Raw genomic sequence first — 18,269 nt, 5'->3', positions numbered from 1 at the left:
AGAAAATGATATGTCACACATTTCATTCATCAGAAGAATATTAATAGGAGATACAATACAGCTAAGGTACTTCAATTCATGTCATCATCTCTACCCCATCCCTCTCACAATCATTCATTTCATTACCTGTCCTTTTTACACTCTTATAAGTATACCTCTTTGCTATGTAAATATAGGCACACAAATTCAAAGCATTAATAATAGCCAACATCCAATAAAACTTATCCAAACGACTTGAATTTATATCCTTCCCAAACCAACTTTTTCCATTCTTTTCTGTCACATGATCCACAATAATGATTAAAAAGCTGCTTAAGAAACTTCCAACTCCTATCACACTAAGATATAAAGCCATTCCTAAGCTTCTCATTGAGTCAGGAACTTGGTCATAGAAATATTCTTGTAAACCAACCAGAGAAAATGCATCACCAAAGCCAAGAAGAAAACATTGAGGTACTAACCAAAACACACTCATCAGTTTCATAGTCTTTTCCCCTGTTTCCCCTGTTCTTAACATTTCTTGTTCATGCATTCTAAGTCTCTTAGCTTCTACTAAAGCTGCAACAATCATAACTATGACTGAAAATGTTAAACCAATGGAAATTCTTCTAAGTATGCTGATTCCTCTTTCATTACCAGTGATTTTTCTCATAGTTGGAACAATAATCTTATCGTAAATAGGAACAAATATAATGGTTCCAATAGCTTCTGCAGAGGAAACAGAAGCTGGTGGGATTGTGAAACTGTCACTAAACTTTAAGTTCATAGAAGCTGCTTGTTTTACAAACAGCGTTGAACCTTGTGCTACACATATTCCTGTTGTTAAAGATGTTAACCATATTGGAATTATGTTCAGGATAAGCTTTGTTTCTTCCACTCTTGTAACTGTTGTTAATCTCCATGGATTCTTCTTTTGATCAATTTGTGTATTTTCTATTATTGCAGCCTTGTCCAGAAACCTATTATTTCATTTCAAATTGTATTAGACTATTATTGGACACTATCAATTGTCAGACACCAGTGACATGTGTCAGACACCAGACATATCTACAGATATTTATGTTGGCTGATAATTTCAAATAAGTCATACCTTAGGTTGCTAGTATTGGAAAGAAGCCTTCCTTGGGAATTATCTGACTTTGGAACTTCATACAATAAATCCGAATTTGAGGGACAAGATAATTTCCTTTTCCTTATAGCTGCAACTAGGACCTGTAAAATTGGTTTTAAAGTGTTTCCTTGTGGCCTTCTATATCTATAAAATTGCTTCCCAACATAAAAAGCAATGATACATAAAGCCATAAGAATTGTTAAAATGAGACAAGCAGCTCCCCAGCTAACAAAATCTTGCACATAAACAATCACAGTTGCGCCAAGCAGCAATGCAAAACACAGTGCAAAGTTCCACCAATTGAAGAAAGACATCTTCTTCTTCCTTTCTTCAATGTGATCTTCGTCGAATTGATCGGCTCCGAAGCTTTCTAAACATGGTTTGTACCCTCCGGTACCGAAGGAGATACAGTAAAGAGAAAGGAAGAATACTACTTGATGAAGCTTTCTTGGTTGAAGACATGTCTTTGCGTTGCATGGCTTTAAACTTGGAATGTATTGAGACATTGTCAATAGGCTTAGCCCCTGGTTTGAGTTAGTGTTAGCGCCCACAAACAAAACAAAACGAGACGATACAATCATAATAAAGGGTGCGGACGTAAAATTTTAATTATCCTGCAAAAAGTGCAGAGAAAACATATATGTTTGACGAGCTAGACTCGTTTTGTCACCCTTCATAAATCTCAAAAAATAAAAAAAATATAAAAATAAAAGAATTACCATGAGGTAGACAAGGGAAGAAAACAAGACCATAGGAAACCGACCAGTGTAAGCATCAGCAAGAAATCCACCAATGAGAGGCATTAAGGTTGTTGTTCCTGTCCAATAGTTTACATTCTTTGCTGCTGTTTTCAGATCTTCACGCATCACCTTAGTAAGATATGATATCAGATTTGCTGCTATTCCAAAAAAGCTTACTCTTTCACTAAATTCAATTGCTGCACCACATCACGGAAACTATTAAAATTATTACAAACTTCTAAAAGAAATGATAAATATACATACAAGTAGATTGATATATCTTACTGAGGACAAAGAGAGAAGCAATCCAAACACCAGTTGAAGCACGAACAGGAACTTTGCCTTTATAATCCAAAGAACCATCATAAACAAATTTCTCTTGTTCACTTTCTTCTTTTTCTCTTGAACTTTGCTTATTTCTCTTCTCTATTTCCTGATCCATATTTACAAATGGAAAGTGTGAAACAACCTAAAGAGGTTCTTAATGTTCTTAATTGGAATGTTATGTTATATATATAGAGAAAGGAATAAATATGTATACTAGCTAGCTATGGTTTTTGTTGTTGTTTTGTAAATATTTAGATAAAAATATTTTAATATCAACCATAAAATGAATTGAAAAGACACTGTAGGAACAGAAGCATGATAAAAAAGCAAACATTTTTTGTCATAGAAAAACTTTTGAGGGACTAGTTGGCGTATGAAAAAATGGAAGGAGTAGTGGAGATAATGGGAATTTCACGCAGCAATTGATGTGTACGTTTGTGTTGTGTCTCTCATAGTAAATGAAAGCACGTCTACTCTCTTGTATTATGTAGGGTCTTAAAATAATTTAAAAAGCGCATGAGCGCTAGTCAAAATCACTCATCCGTATTTAGAAATACATGTGGTTGTTCACTTATCTTAAATTTTTTACTAATTATAGATTTAGATGGCCATCAATTTAATAGAAATTTGTTTGTATATGTTTTAAGCATTAGATCATGTGGAGGTTGTTAGAGGTATAGGTGTGAGAGGTGAAGGAAAGGTGTATATTTGCAAGGAAAGAAGAGGGATTATGCTGTCACCTAATAAATTATAGTTAGTCATCGTAGGAATATTCAAGTTAGAAAAGAAAAACATATTTTTTTTCAAGTGACAGAAGACTGACCAAACAAAATCATTTTGAAATTTATTACATAACATAAATTTGTTTTGATGAAATCAACTTAAAATGAGAGCTCCTGAATATCCTAAACGACAATTTCATAACTCAATGGGTGAAGTACCAAAGGTGGATGATGGTAATGTTGGAGTGCATGCTCTTGTGAAAATAAGATAAAAGTCACCCGAACTGTATACATCTTATTAAACTCATTCTTGTCTAAAAATCCTTCACAGAAAAAATCGAAAGAAACAAACACAACAAATACATCATTATCAATTGTAAAAGTTTCTAACACAGACAAGATTCTTTATTGGTGCAGGTAAAATATTATTTAAGATTGAGTAATTGGGTAAAGATGCATGTCGAAAACCAATAACAGGAATATGATGACTATTGTAAATATTAATATTATTGCTCATATTTAAATAAGGCGTGAAATTACTTCAATTTGTCGTCATATTAAAGGTTGCTTCGCTGTCCATATATAATTGATCATCAGGCGGAGAGATGGAGAAAGTATGCATAAAAGCTTGAATATCACTTAGAGTATATGAATATGGTGCTTGCTGACACAGTCGATGAAGCAGTTGCCATATGGGCTTGCTACGGTTTGAGATCGAGTATAGCTGAGTGTAATTTGGAAAGTGCCTAGTGTCAGATAGGGATACGATTGAGTATCCCATGACTTCCATGGATATGCCCACTGCTACTGATGTTTTAGATATGTGCGAGGGGTCCACTATTGCTCCTAATAGAGAGATGGATGACATTGTTGTTGTCGAGGTTGTGAATGACCACCACCATAGTCATTATTACTTCCCTTTCCACGACTGCCTCGGCCATTATTTCTACCACCTCGACCATTGTTATTGTTGCTACGGTTTTTGTGATGGAGGAAGTGGGTTTCTAAAGTCGAAGCATCAACATGAGATGATATAAATACAGATTTGTTGGCAGAATTCGATGAATAATTTGCTTTGGTTGTTTCCTCCAAGATTATCATAGAACATGTTTTGTAAAAAGTGTGAAGAGAGTCTTCATTACGGACTTGCGAGCCCCCCGTGGCATACACATATGTTGGACCAGAGATAATTTTAAGACCAAACATTTCATTTGACAGGAGAGTATCAAAATTATAGTGTTGATTTGATTGAAATTTGAGATTTTGACAGTAGGCAGAGGCATCAGGAAATTATTCCTTGTTAACATTGGAAAATTATTGCTCTAGGTATAGAGCCTTTGAAATTTTTTGTTGTCATAAAAAATATTGAATAATTTGTTCCGTGCGAGTTTTGTGGTTGAATCACGCTCGATCATGGTGTGAAGAAGGTCATCTATTATCGTGTCGTAAATCTGTTGAAGGACAACAACATCATGACGTGCCCAAAGGTGAGGATCAGTGACTTTGAGATTGCAAGATGGTGCGGTTTCCGTTGAAATAATAAGATCAATAACTTAATGAACTCAAGCATCAATTTTGAAGAATTTGAAACATGTGTTATGAGATTAGTGGTAATTTTGATGAAATTAGTGATGTTTAAGATGGTGAATGCATGGTTGATAAGAGAGAGAGAGAGAGAGAGAGAGCCTCGGTTTTAAAACAACCGTCGGATAATGTATAATGATCATGGATTCAGTCCCCATGGAGATCCTTTTTGGAATTCTAAAATGGCGAAAACACATTTCCCCTCGATTTTGACTTTCAACCGACGGGTATAACACTTTTTCACCTCAGTTTAGACATAAAACCGACGGATAAAATACGATTGAGCTTACTAAGTCTAATGTGGATTGTTTATTTCATTAAACCCTAAATGAACATATGACGTCTCAAAATTGGTTAGGAAAATAATTATATGGACAATTATGTTATATTTGAAGAACAACTTACACCAATAAATGATTTTGAAGCATCAGGTAACTCATCATTCATCTCACGTTCTTTCATGGTTTAAATCTCTTCAAGGTTTCAAGTTATTTATTCAACACTTTCTTTTCTACTAATTCATTCTTGAAAGCATAAAATTTGATGCTTTAAAAAATGAACAAATATGGAAAAAAGTTGAACAAAAACTAGAAGTACTAGAGAGATTTTAACCATAAAAGAGCGTGAGATAAATGATGCGGTTAGAATGCTGGAAAGTAATTAATTAGTGTAAGATATGTTTCTAATACAACATAATTTTTCATATGATTATTTTCATAATTAATTTAATAGGTGAATGATGTGGCCTATGGGTGAGTGTTACAACCAATAAACACGTATTGTGATAAATGATCGACTAAAGTCCAACCTTGGACGACACACGATGATAGCTACGTATTCGCCCCGAACTGACTTGTCCAATCTCCCTTTAATTTACATTTTGTTAGCCAAAAACTAAATTATCCTACTACAATATATAATTACTAAAAGTTGACTATACAAACGAATGTTTGAAATGATAGAAACATGTCATAAATTTTCTTAGAATTTAATGCAATGAAAAAATATGTCATGAATTTTCTTAGAATTTAATGCAATGAAAAGACTCATTTCTACTTTTTCCTTTGCTTAAATAGTATTTTGTTCCACGTAAGTTTTTGAGTTTTTATTTTTCATCCAAATATTTTTTTGGATAAAGTCTTTTAAATGTTCAATTTCATTTGATTTTAGTCCTAAAATTAAAATCCATAGAAAAATATATAGATTTTCTATAGATTTTCCTATAAATTTTTACTAGGTGGACTAAAACTAAAAAGATTTTATTTAAAAATTATATTCAAAAACAAAAATGCATAGACCAAAAAATAAAAAATCGCCAACTAAAGACTTTTTAAGTCATTCCTTTATTATATTTGCTTTGAAATCCAGCCCCTATGTAAGTATTGAAAAATATGAGCTTTACATATAAAAAATGATATTCATACACCAGATTTTTACACTACATCATAGACACTGTTCACAAATATGTGAACATTGTTTTCATTTTATTCTGATCTTTAATATATTTTTTCTAAAACTATTTTGATTAATGAAATTTTAAAACTTGGGTTTAATAGTTTAAAGTTTGGTTAATATATATTTTGACATAAAAAATTAATATGGTATAGATTTTGGTTAATACAATTCATAACTTGATTAATGAATTCTCAAACATAAAAAAAAAAGTATATATATATATATATATATATATATATATATATATATATATATATATATATATATATATATATATATATATATATATATATATATATATATATATAATAGTAAAATAAAGTTAGTTAATGGAATGTAAATATTGGTTAATACATTTATAATTTAGTGTCAGAACTTTGTTAATAATATATATTTTATTGGTTGATGAAATAGTGAACGTGGTTAATGAATTATAAGTAAACTAATTGGTTAATGACTTACTTTTTTGTGGTTAATACAATTGTGAAATTGGTTAATAACACAATCTTATATTTATGTTATAAAATAAATTTTAAAAATAAATAATTTTAAAAAAATAAAATATATCTTTTTAAAATAATATTATTTTATTAAAAAACACTGTTCACCATATAAATACATATAAATACGATAACCAGTATATACAATTTAAGTATTGGTGTAGAAAAGTGGTGTAGACACTGCAAAACTATTGCATATATGGACCAAAATGAAAGTCCTGTTCATCTTTTTGCATACAAAACGACATCTTTTAAAAAGGCCAATTTCTGTCATTGATCTATACAAAAGTGACATGCAAAAAAAAGCCTAAAAAATGATCTCAAATGTGTAACTATGTTATATTATGATTATGATAGAGAAAACGATATGTCACACATTTCATTCATCAGAAGAATATTAATATGAGATACAATACAGCTAAGGTACTTCAAATCATGTCATCATCTCTACCCCATCCCTCTCACAATCATTCATTTCATTACCTGTCCTTTGTACACTCTTATAAGTATACCTCTTTGCTATGATTATATAAGCACACAAATTCAAAGCATTAATAATAGCCAACATCCAATAAAACCTATCCAAACGACTTGAATTTATATCCTTCCCAAACCAACTTTTTCCATTCTTTTCTGTCACATGATCCACGATTGTGATTAAAAAACTGCTTAAGAAACTTCCAACTCCAATCACACTAAGATATAAAGCCATTCCTAAGCTTCTCATTGAGTCAGGAACTTGGTCATAAAAATATTCTTGTAAACCAACCAGAGAAAAAGCATCACCAAAGCCTAGAAGAAAATATTGAGGTACTAACCAAAACACACTCATCAGTTTCATAGTCTTTTCCCCTGTTTCCCCTGTTCTTAACATTTCATGTTCATGCATTCTAAGTCTTTTAGCTTCTACTAAGGCTGCAACAATCATAACTATGACTGAAAATGCTATGCCAATGGAAATTCTTCTAAGAATGCTGATTCCTCTTTCATTTCCAGTGATTTTTCTCATAGTTGGAACAATAATTCTGTCATATATTGGAACAAATATAATGGTTCCAATAGCTGCTGCAGAGGAAACAGAAGCCGGTGGGATTGAGAAACTGTCATTTAGTTTCAAGTTCATAGAAGCTGCTTGTTTTACAAACAGCGTTGAACCTTGTGCTACACATATTCCTGTTGTTAAAGATGTTAACCATATTGGAATTATGTTCAGGATAAGCTTTGTTTCTTCCACTCTTGTAACTGTTGTTAATCTCCATGGATTCTTCTTTTGATCAATTTGTGTATTTTCTATTATTGCAGCCTTGTCCAGAAACCTATTATTTCATTTCAAATTGTATTAGACTATTATTGGACACTATCAATTGTCAGACACCAGTGACATGTGTCAGACACCAGACATATCTACAGATATTTATGTTGGCTGATAATTTCAAATAAGTCATACCTTAGGTTGCTAGTATTGGAAAGAAGCCTTCCTTGGGAATTATCTGACTTTGGAACTTCATACAATAAATCCGAATTTGAGGGACAAGATAATTTCCTTTTCCTTATAGCTGCAACTAGGACCTGTAAAATTGGTTTTAAAGTGTTTCCTTGTGGCCTTCTATATCTATAAAATTGCTTCCCAACATAAAAAGCAATGATACATAAAGCCATAAGAATTGTTAAAATGAGACAAGCAGCTCCCCAGCTAACAAAATCTTGCACATAAACAATCACAGTTGCGCCAAGCAGCAATGCAAAACACAGTGCAAAGTTCCACCAATTGAAGAAAGACATCTTCTTCTTCCTTTCTTCAATGTGATCTTCGTCGAATTGATCGGCTCCGAAGCTTTCTAAACATGGTTTGTACCCTCCGGTACCGAAGGAGATACAGTAAAGAGAAAGGAAGAATACTACTTGATGAAGCTTTCTTGGTTGAAGACATGTCTTTGCGTTGCATGGCTTTAAACTTGGAATGTATTGAGACATTGTCAATAGGCTTAGCCCCTGGTTTGAGTTAGTGTTAGCGCCCACAAACAAAACAAAACGAGACGATACAATCATAATAAAGGGTGCGGACGTAAAATTTTAATTATCCTGCAAAAAGTGCAGAGAAAACATATATGTTTGACGAGCTAGACTCGTTTTGTCACCCTTCATAAATCTCAAAAAATAAAAAAAATATAAAAATAAAAGAATTACCATGAGGTAGACAAGGGAAGAAAACAAGACCATAGGAAACCGACCAGTGTAAGCATCAGCAAGAAATCCACCAATGAGAGGCATTAAGGTTGTTGTTCCTGTCCAATAGTTTACATTCTTTGCTGCTGTTTTCAGATCTTCACGCATCACCTTAGTAAGATATGATATCAGATTTGCTGCTATTCCAAAAAAGCTTACTCTTTCACTAAATTCAATTGCTGCACCACATCACGGAAACTATTAAAATTATTACAAACTTCTAAAAGAAATGATAAATATACATACAAGTAGATTGATATATCTTACTGAGGACAAAGAGAGAAGCAATCCAAACACCAGTTGAAGCACGAACAGGAACTTTGCCTTTATAATCCAAAGAACCATCATAAACAAATTTCTCTTGTTCACTTTCTTCTTTTTCTCTTGAACTTTGCTTATTTCTCTTCTCTATTTCCTGATCCATATTTACAAATGGAAAGTGTGAAACAACCTAAAGAGGTTCTTAATGTTCTTAATTGGAATGTTATGTTATATATATAGAGAAAGGAATAAATATGTATACTAGCTAGCTATGGTTTTTGTTGTTGTTTTGTAAATATTTAGATAAAAATATTTTAATATCAACCATAAAATGAATTGAAAAGACACTGTAGGAACAGAAGCATGATAAAAAAGCAAACATTTTTTGTCATAGAAAAACTTTTGAGGGACTAGTTGGCGTATGAAAAAATGGAAGGAGTAGTGGAGATAATGGGAATTTCACGCAGCAATTGATGTGTACGTTTGTGTTGTGTCTCTCATAGTAAATGAAAGCACGTCTACTCTCTTGTATTATGTAGGGTCTTAAAATAATTTAAAAAGCGCATGAGCGCTAGTCAAAATCACTCATCCGTATTTAGAAATACATGTGGTTGTTCACTTATCTTAAATTTTTTACTAATTATAGATTTAGATGGCCATCAATTTAATAGAAATTTGTTTGTATATGTTTTAAGCATTAGATCATGTGGAGGTTGTTAGAGGTATAGGTGTGAGAGGTGAAGGAAAGGTGTATATTTGCAAGGAAAGAAGAGGGATTATGCTGTCACCTAATAAATTATAGTTAGTCATCGTAGGAATATTCAAGTTAGAAAAGAAAAACATATTTTTTTTCAAGTGACAGAAGACTGACCAAACAAAATCATTTTGAAATTTATTACATAACATAAATTTGTTTTGATGAAATCAACTTAAAATGAGAGCTCCTGAATATCCTAAACGACAATTTCATAACTCAATGGGTGAAGTACCAAAGGTGGATGATGGTAATGTTGGAGTGCATGCTCTTGTGAAAATAAGATAAAAGTCACCCGAACTGTATACATCTTATTAAACTCATTCTTGTCTAAAAATCCTTCACAGAAAAAATCGAAAGAAACAAACACAACAAATACATCATTATCAATTGTAAAAGTTTCTAACACAGACAAGATTCTTTATTGGTGCAGGTAAAATATTATTTAAGATTGAGTAATTGGGTAAAGATGCATGTCGAAAACCAATAACAGGAATATGATGACTATTGTAAATATTAATATTATTGCTCATATTTAAATAAGGCGTGAAATTACTTCAATTTGTCGTCATATTAAAGGTTGCTTCGCTGTCCATATATAATTGATCATCAGGCGGAGAGATGGAGAAAGTATGCATAAAAGCTTGAATATCACTTAGAGTATATGAATATGGTGCTTGCTGACACAGTCGATGAAGCAGTTGCCATATGGGCTTGCTACGGTTTGAGATCGAGTATAGCTGAGTGTAATTTGGAAAGTGCCTAGTGTCAGATAGGGATACGATTGAGTATCCCATGACTTCCATGGATATGCCCACTGCTACTGATGTTTTAGATATGTGCGAGGGGTCCACTATTGCTCCTAATAGAGAGATGGATGACATTGTTGTTGTCGAGGTTGTGAATGACCACCACCATAGTCATTATTACTTCCCTTTCCACGACTGCCTCGGCCATTATTTCTACCACCTCGACCATTGTTATTGTTGCTACGGTTTTTGTGATGGAGGAAGTGGGTTTCTAAAGTCGAAGCATCAACATGAGATGATATAAATACAGATTTGTTGGCAGAATTCGATGAATAATTTGCTTTGGTTGTTTCCTCCAAGATTATCATAGAACATGTTTTGTAAAAAGTGTGAAGAGAGTCTTCATTACGGACTTGCGAGCCCCCCGTGGCATACACATATGTTGGACCAGAGATAATTTTAAGACCAAACATTTCATTTGACAGGAGAGTATCAAAATTATAGTGTTGATTTGATTGAAATTTGAGATTTTGACAGTAGGCAGAGGCATCAGGAAATTATTCCTTGTTAACATTGGAAAATTATTGCTCTAGGTATAGAGCCTTTGAAATTTTTTGTTGTCATAAAAAATATTGAATAATTTGTTCCGTGCGAGTTTTGTGGTTGAATCACGCTCGATCATGGTGTGAAGAAGGTCATCTATTATCGTGTCGTAAATCTGTTGAAGGACAACAACATCATGACGTGCCCAAAGGTGAGGATCAGTGACTTTGAGATTGCAAGATGGTGCGGTTTCCGTTGAAATAATAAGATCAATAACTTAATGAACTCAAGCATCAATTTTGAAGAATTTGAAACATGTGTTATGAGATTAGTGGTAATTTTGATGAAATTAGTGATGTTTAAGATGGTGAATGCATGGTTGATAAGAGAGAGAGAGAGAGAGAGAGCCTCGGTTTTAAAACAACCGTCGGATAATGTATAATGATCATGGATTCAGTCCCCATGGAGATCCTTTTTGGAATTCTAAAATGGCGAAAACACATTTCCCCTCGATTTTGACTTTCAACCGACGGGTATAACACTTTTTCACCTCAGTTTAGACATAAAACCGACGGATAAAATACGATTGAGCTTACTAAGTCTAATGTGGATTGTTTATTTCATTAAACCCTAAATGAACATATGACGTCTCAAAATTGGTTAGGAAAATAATTATATGGACAATTATGTTATATTTGAAGAACAACTTACACCAATAAATGATTTTGAAGCATCAGGTAACTCATCATTCATCTCACGTTCTTTCATGGTTTAAATCTCTTCAAGGTTTCAAGTTATTTATTCAACACTTTCTTTTCTACTAATTCATTCTTGAAAGCATAAAATTTGATGCTTTAAAAAATGAACAAATATGGAAAAAAGTTGAACAAAAACTAGAAGTACTAGAGAGATTTTAACCATAAAAGAGCGTGAGATAAATGATGCGGTTAGAATGCTGGAAAGTAATTAATTAGTGTAAGATATGTTTCTAATACAACATAATTTTTCATATGATTATTTTCATAATTAATTTAATAGGTGAATGATGTGGCCTATGGGTGAGTGTTACAACCAATAAACACGTATTGTGATAAATGATCGACTAAAGTCCAACCTTGGACGACACACGATGATAGCTACGTATTCGCCCCGAACTGACTTGTCCAATCTCCCTTTAATTTACATTTTGTTAGCCAAAAACTAAATTATCCTACTACAATATATAATTACTAAAAGTTGACTATACAAACGAATGTTTGAAATGATAGAAACATGTCATAAATTTTCTTAGAATTTAATGCAATGAAAAAATATGTCATGAATTTTCTTAGAATTTAATGCAATGAAAAGACTCATTTCTACTTTTTCCTTTGCTTAAATAGTATTTTGTTCCACGTAAGTTTTTGAGTTTTTATTTTTCATCCAAATATTTTTTTGGATAAAGTCTTTTAAATGTTCAATTTCATTTGATTTTAGTCCTAAAATTAAAATCCATAGAAAAATATATAGATTTTCTATAGATTTTCCTATAAATTTTTACTAGGTGGACTAAAACTAAAAAGATTTTATTTAAAAATTATATTCAAAAACAAAAATGCATAGACCAAAAAATAAAAAATCGCCAACTAAAGACTTTTTAAGTCATTCCTTTATTATATTTGCTTTGAAATCCAGCCCCTATGTAAGTATTGAAAAATATGAGCTTTACATATAAAAAATGATATTCATACACCAGATTTTTACACTACATCATAGACACTGTTCACAAATATGTGAACATTGTTTTCATTTTATTCTGATCTTTAATATATTTTTTCTAAAACTATTTTGATTAATGAAATTTTAAAACTTGGGTTTAATAGTTTAAAGTTTGGTTAATATATATTTTGACATAAAAAATTAATATGGTATAGATTTTGGTTAATACGATTCATAACTTGATTAATGAATTCTCAAACATAAAAAAAAAAGTATATATATATATATATATATATATATATATATATATATATATATATATATATATATATATATATATATATATATAATAGTAAAATAAAGTTAGTTAATGGAATGTAAATATTGGTTAATACATTTATAATTTAGTGTCAGAACTTTGTTAATAATATATATTTTATTGGTTGATGAAATAGTGAACGTGGTTAATGAATTATAAGTAAACTAATTGGTTAATGACTTACTTTTTTGTGGTTAATACAATTGTGAAATTGGTTAATAACACAATCTTATATTTATGTTATAAAATAAATTTTAAAAATAAATAATTTTAAAAAAATAAAATATATCTTTTTAAAATAATATTATTTTATTAAAAAACACTGTTCACCATATAAATACATATAAATACGATAACCAGTATATACAATTTAAGTATTGGTGTAGAAAAGTGGTGTAGACACTGCAAAACTATTGCATATATGGACCAAAATGAAAGTCCTGTTCATCTTTTTGCATACAAAACGACATCTTTTAAAAAGGCCAATTTCTGTCATTGATCTATACAAAAGTGACATGCAAAAAAAAGCCTAAAAAATGATCTCAAATGTGTAACTATGTTATATTATGATTATGATAGAGAAAACGATATGTCACACATTTCATTCATCAGAAGAATATTAATATGAGATACAATACAGCTAAGGTACTTCAAATCATGTCATCATCTCTACCCCATCCCTCTCACAATCATTCATTTCATTACCTGTCCTTTGTACACTCTTATAAGTATACCTCTTTGCTATGATTATATAAGCACACAAATTCAAAGCATTAATAATAGCCAACATCCAATAAAACCTATCCAAACGACTTGAATTTATATCCTTCCCAAACCAACTTTTTCCATTCTTTTCTGTCACATGATCCACGATTGTGATTAAAAAACTGCTTAAGAAACTTCCAACTCCAATCACACTAAGATATAAAGCCATTCCTAAGCTTCTCATTGAGTCAGGAACTTGGTCATAAAAATATTCTTGTAAACCAACCAGAGAAAAAGCATCACCAAAGCCTAGAAGAAAATATTGAGGTACTAACCAAAACACACTCATCAGTTTCATAGTCTTTTCCCCTGTTTCCCCTGTTCTTAACATTTCATGTTCATGCATTCTAAGTCTTTTAGCTTCTACTAAGGCTGCAACAATCATAACTATGACTGAAAATGCTATGCCAATGGAAATTCTTCTAAGAATGCTGATTCCTCTTTCATTTCCAGTGATTTTTCTCATACTTGGAACAATAATTCTGTCATATATTGGAACAAATATAATGGTTCCAATAGCTGCTGCAGAGGAAACAGAAGCCGGTGGGATTGAGAAACTGTCATTTAGTTTCAAGTTCATAGAAGCTGCTTGTTTAACAAAGAGTGTTGAGCCTTGTGCTACACATATTCCTGTTGTTAATGATGTTAACCATATAGGAATTACGTTCAGAATAAGCTTTGTTTCTTCCACTCTTGTAACTGTTGTTAATCTCCATGGATTCTTCTTTTGATCAATTTGTGTATCTTCTATTATTGCAGCCTTGTCAAGAAACCTATTCATTCATTTCAAATTGTATTAGACTATAGACACTGACATGTGTCAGACACCATACACGACTACAGATGAAATGTATGTATCATACCTTAGCTTGCTAGTATTGGAAAGAAATCTTCCTTGAGTATTATCTGACTTTGGAACTTCATACAACAAATCAGAATTTGAAGGACATGATAATTTCCTTTTCCTTATAGCTGCAACTAGGACCTGTAAAATTGGTTTTAAAGTGTTTCCTTGTGGTCTTCTATACCTATAAAATGGCCTCCCAACATAAAATGCAATGATACATAGAGCCATTAGAATTGTTAATATAAGACTAGCAGCTCCCCAGCTAACAAAATCTTGAACATAAACAATCACAGTTGCACCAAGCAGCAAAGCAAAACACAGTGCAAAGTTCCACCAATTGAAGAAAGACATCTTCTTCTTCCTTTCTTCGATGTGATCTTCGTCGAATTGATCGGCTCCGAAGCTTTCTAAACATGGCTTGTGTCCTCCAGTACCCAAGGAAATACAGTAAAGGGAAAGGAAGAAAACTACTTGATGAAGCTTTCTTGGTTGAAGACATGTTTTTGTGTTGCATGGCTTTAAATTTGGAATGTACTGAGACATTGTCAATAGGCTTAATCCCTGGTTTGAGTTTCACAATTAGAAAATTAAATTTGTTTTAATATAAAAATCTTGCTGGTTCTTTTTGTGAGTTGATATAATAAAAATGGTAAACATGGTAAAGACTCTTGTATTATTTTGTTGGTTATGATAATGATATCTAACCAAGTGATGTAATGTTATTTTTTTTATATTTAATTATTTTAATTTTTTGTTATCATTTTTAACAAAATTTAAAAAGTATTTTAAATTTAAGGTCTGCCCTTCTTTAAAAGAAGGCTAGAAAACAAAACACATATAGATAAGGCTGCAAGGAAGTAAAAGTAAATTGGAGTGAGCCCCGAGAGCACCGCACTTTTATAATTTAAAATTAAAAAATTTTATGTTTTAAAATTGTAAATTTTATGTTAATGTTAGGGTCCAGGAAAAAATTAGGATGGGACGACGCAATCATATAAGAGTGTACTGGTGTAAAATTTTATTTGTCCCCCAAACAAGTGTAGAGAAAACAAATATGTCCGGCAAGCTATACTCGTTTTTGTGAGGGGTGTCCAAAACCAAACCGATTCGATAAAAAACCGCAAAATTAAACCAAACCAAATCAAAACTGCAAAAAATCGCATTTAGTTTGGATGTGTTCGGCTCATTTTCTAGCGGAACCGCACGATTTGGTTCGGTTTGCGGTTTGTATTTTGCAAACCAAACTAAACCAAACCAAACTGCACTATGTTATAAAATCTTACTATCCAATATATTTCTTTAATTTTTTTTTAGAAATCAAGTGTATATTTTATCATATTCATATTTATTTTAATTTATATATCATCAAAAAATAAAATATTATTCATTATGAATACTATTTTAACAAAATATATTTTATCGTATTCTTTGTATAATATTTATTTATGAATGCAATTCCATATATGTCATTCTTTAAACCTAAGAAAAAATTTTAAGAGCATTTTTATATATCAAATTATAATCTTATTTTGACAATTATAAATTTTTTTATACTAATGCATGAACAGTTAAACACAAAATTATATTTTCTTTTATATGTGTATGTATGGCTCAATATTTTTTTTTTGTAAAAAACCGAACCAACCGAACCAATCCAAACTACATTAGTTTGTTTTGATTTGGTTCGGTTTTATTTTTGAAAATCAACCGAACTAAACCGAACCGCACATTTTTCTCTCTCGCGGTTCGGATGATTTTTAGCGTTAAAACCGCTCAAACCGCACCGCGAACATCCCCACGTTTTGTTACCCAGGATAAATCTCAAGAAATAAATATATAAAAAAAAGATTTACCATGAGGTAGACAAGGGAAGAAAACAAGACCATAGGAAATCGGCCAGTGTAAGCATCAGCTAGAAATCCACCAATAAGAGGCATTAAGGTTGTTGTTCCTGTCCAATAGTTTACATTCTTTGCTGCTGTTTTCAGATCTTCATGCATCACCTTAGTAAGATACTCCCTCTGTCCCAAAATAAGTGTCACATTTACTTTTTAGATTCATTGAATATTTAATGTATCTGGTCTGTATAGAGACCAGATACATTAAATATTCAATGAATCTAAAAAGTAAATGTGACACTTATTTTGGGACGGAGGGAGTATGATATAAGATTTGCTGCTATTCCAAAAAAGCTTACTCTTTCACTAAATTCAATTGCTGCACCACATCATGAAAACTTATAATATTCTTACAAACTTCTATAAAAAAACGATGAATATACATACAAGTAGATAGATATATCTTACTGAGGACAAAGAGAGAAGCAATCCAAATAGGGGTGGCAATAAAATCCATTAAGGGAAAATCCATCCAATCCATCCAATAATTTATCCATCCAATCCATCCATCAATCAAATAACTACTTAACGGATTGGAATCAATCCATCCATTTAACTATATGGATGGATTCAATCCATCCATCTCATTTAATAAATCCAATGGATTTTTTTTAGTTTCATATAATATTGTTGACTTTATTTTAAAATTTCACAATTTTTTTTCTTTTTCTTGAAGAGAGTAGTAGTAAAAGAACGTCACTTTGAAAATCGAGAAAGTGGTGGAGTTTCAGTTTGAAAAGCAAAGTGCAGTTGTTCAATTCATTTGAATTGGAAATCATATTTCAAAATAGAATTGAAAACATCTATAATTCAACACGGTAGTTAAGTATTAAAGGAAAAATAAGAATGCAATGGTGTCATAATTTAACAACTGAAGAAATAACATTAGAAAAAAAGAGAGGAATAAAATAGAATAACAATAACAAATAATTATCAAAACTTATCTATCAAATGTTATAAATTATGAATAAATATAACATAAATCTATTATATCTATAATATTGTAAAAATATTATGTTAAAGAAATTTAAAAAAAAAAAAAAGTTTTTGTAAAGTTTTAAAATCTAAATTATAAAAAAAATTAATTAAAATATTTAAATAAATGTTTTGGATGGATGGATATCCATCCACTATAAAGATGTTAATGGATGGATTGGATTGGATTTTAACCTTAATGGATGGATTGGATTGGATTTTTTAGATGAAGATTTAATGGATTGTTAATGGACTAATGGATTGATTAGATCCATGCATTAGCAATCCAATCCATATCCATCCAATCCATCCATTTTGCCACCCCTAAATCCAAACACCAGTTGAAGCACGAACAGGAACTTTGCCTTTATAATCCACAGAACCATCATAAACAAATTTCTCTTGTTCACTTTTTTCTTCTTCTCTTGAACTTTGCTTATTTCTCTTCTCTATTTCCTGATCCATATTTACAAATGGAAAGTGAAACGACCTAAAAGGTTCTTAATGTTCTTAACTGGAATGTTATGTTATATAGAGAAAGAAATAAATATGTATACTAGCTATGGTTGGTAGGTACTCTCATTATTGACATCTATTCAATTTCAAATGCATTTAATATACGGTTTTTGTTGTTGTTTTGTAAATATTTAGCTCAAAATACATTATTCTTTTAACGAAGACCTCATTTTGCTTGCTCATAAAAATTACACAATTTAAATTAGTCTTTCACAAAAAAAAAATTAATCCCTTACAAAATTTAACTGAACAATATTAATCATTCAAGTCCGTTCAAGT

The 18,269-nt window shown here is 31.2% G+C and overlaps 3 protein-coding genes across 3 annotated transcripts; all 3 read right to left on the bottom strand.

The window, feature by feature from the left end:
- On the bottom strand, window positions 1-2,528 carry LOC131661914 (protein NRT1/ PTR FAMILY 5.6-like). The gene is made up of 4 exons (XM_058931575.1): window positions 2,137-2,528; window positions 1,831-2,048; window positions 1,091-1,635; window positions 1-959 (listed from the first exon to the last, which is right to left on the bottom strand). The coding sequence occupies exons 1-4, from the start codon at window positions 2,291-2,293 to the stop codon at window positions 77-79; spliced, it is 1,803 nt and encodes a 600-aa protein (XP_058787558.1). The 5' UTR covers window positions 2,294-2,528; the 3' UTR covers window positions 1-76.
- A 4,265-nt stretch (window positions 2,529-6,793) lies between these two features.
- Window positions 6,794-9,320, bottom strand: LOC131661916 (protein NRT1/ PTR FAMILY 5.6-like). The gene is made up of 4 exons (XM_058931576.1): window positions 8,933-9,320; window positions 8,627-8,844; window positions 7,887-8,431; window positions 6,794-7,755 (listed from the first exon to the last, which is right to left on the bottom strand). The coding sequence occupies exons 1-4, from the start codon at window positions 9,087-9,089 to the stop codon at window positions 6,873-6,875; spliced, it is 1,803 nt and encodes a 600-aa protein (XP_058787559.1). The 5' UTR covers window positions 9,090-9,320; the 3' UTR covers window positions 6,794-6,872.
- Window positions 9,321-13,565: 4,245 nt separating this feature from the next.
- Window positions 13,566-18,031, bottom strand: LOC131656109 (protein NRT1/ PTR FAMILY 5.6-like). Its single transcript, XM_058925879.1, has 6 exons — window positions 17,812-18,031; window positions 16,908-16,936; window positions 16,739-16,818; window positions 16,455-16,616; window positions 14,618-15,162; window positions 13,566-14,527 (listed from the first exon to the last, which is right to left on the bottom strand). Exons 1-6 carry the CDS (start codon window positions 17,937-17,939, stop codon window positions 13,645-13,647), a joined length of 1,827 nt encoding a protein of 608 aa, XP_058781862.1. The 5' UTR covers window positions 17,940-18,031; the 3' UTR covers window positions 13,566-13,644.
- Between the last annotated feature and the right edge of the window lie 238 nt (window positions 18,032-18,269).

This window comes from Vicia villosa, linkage group LG3 (genome assembly GCF_029867415.1).
Source record: "Vicia villosa cultivar HV-30 ecotype Madison, WI linkage group LG3, Vvil1.0, whole genome shotgun sequence".
NCBI lineage: Eukaryota > Viridiplantae > Streptophyta > Magnoliopsida > Fabales > Fabaceae > Vicia > Vicia villosa.
The sequence above is the reverse complement of the archived record's forward strand: the minus strand, read 5'-3'. Positions and strand labels throughout refer to the sequence as shown.

Coding starts and splice junctions, on each gene's coding strand:
- LOC131661914 (XM_058931575.1), bottom strand. CDS start 2,293: ATGGATCAGGAAATAGAGAAGAGAAATAAGCAAAGTTCAAGAGAAAAA. Junction 1,636..1,830: donor CTTCCCTTGTCTACCTCATG/GTAATTCTTTTA, acceptor AACTCAAACCAG/GGGCTAAGCCTATTGACAAT. Junction 960..1,090: donor TCCAATACTAGCAACCTAAG/GTATGACTTATT, acceptor ATGAAATAATAG/GTTTCTGGACAAGGCTGCAA.
- LOC131661916 (XM_058931576.1), bottom strand. CDS start 9,089: ATGGATCAGGAAATAGAGAAGAGAAATAAGCAAAGTTCAAGAGAAAAA. Junction 8,845..8,932: donor TGCTTCTCTCTTTGTCCTCA/GTAAGATATATC, acceptor GATGTGGTGCAG/CAATTGAATTTAGTGAAAGA. Junction 8,432..8,626: donor CTTCCCTTGTCTACCTCATG/GTAATTCTTTTA, acceptor AACTCAAACCAG/GGGCTAAGCCTATTGACAAT.
- LOC131656109 (XM_058925879.1), bottom strand. CDS start 17,939: ATGGATCAGGAAATAGAGAAGAGAAATAAGCAAAGTTCAAGAGAAGAA. Junction 15,163..16,454: donor CTTCCCTTGTCTACCTCATG/GTAAATCTTTTT, acceptor AACTCAAACCAG/GGATTAAGCCTATTGACAAT. Junction 14,528..14,617: donor TCCAATACTAGCAAGCTAAG/GTATGATACATA, acceptor ATGAATGAATAG/GTTTCTTGACAAGGCTGCAA.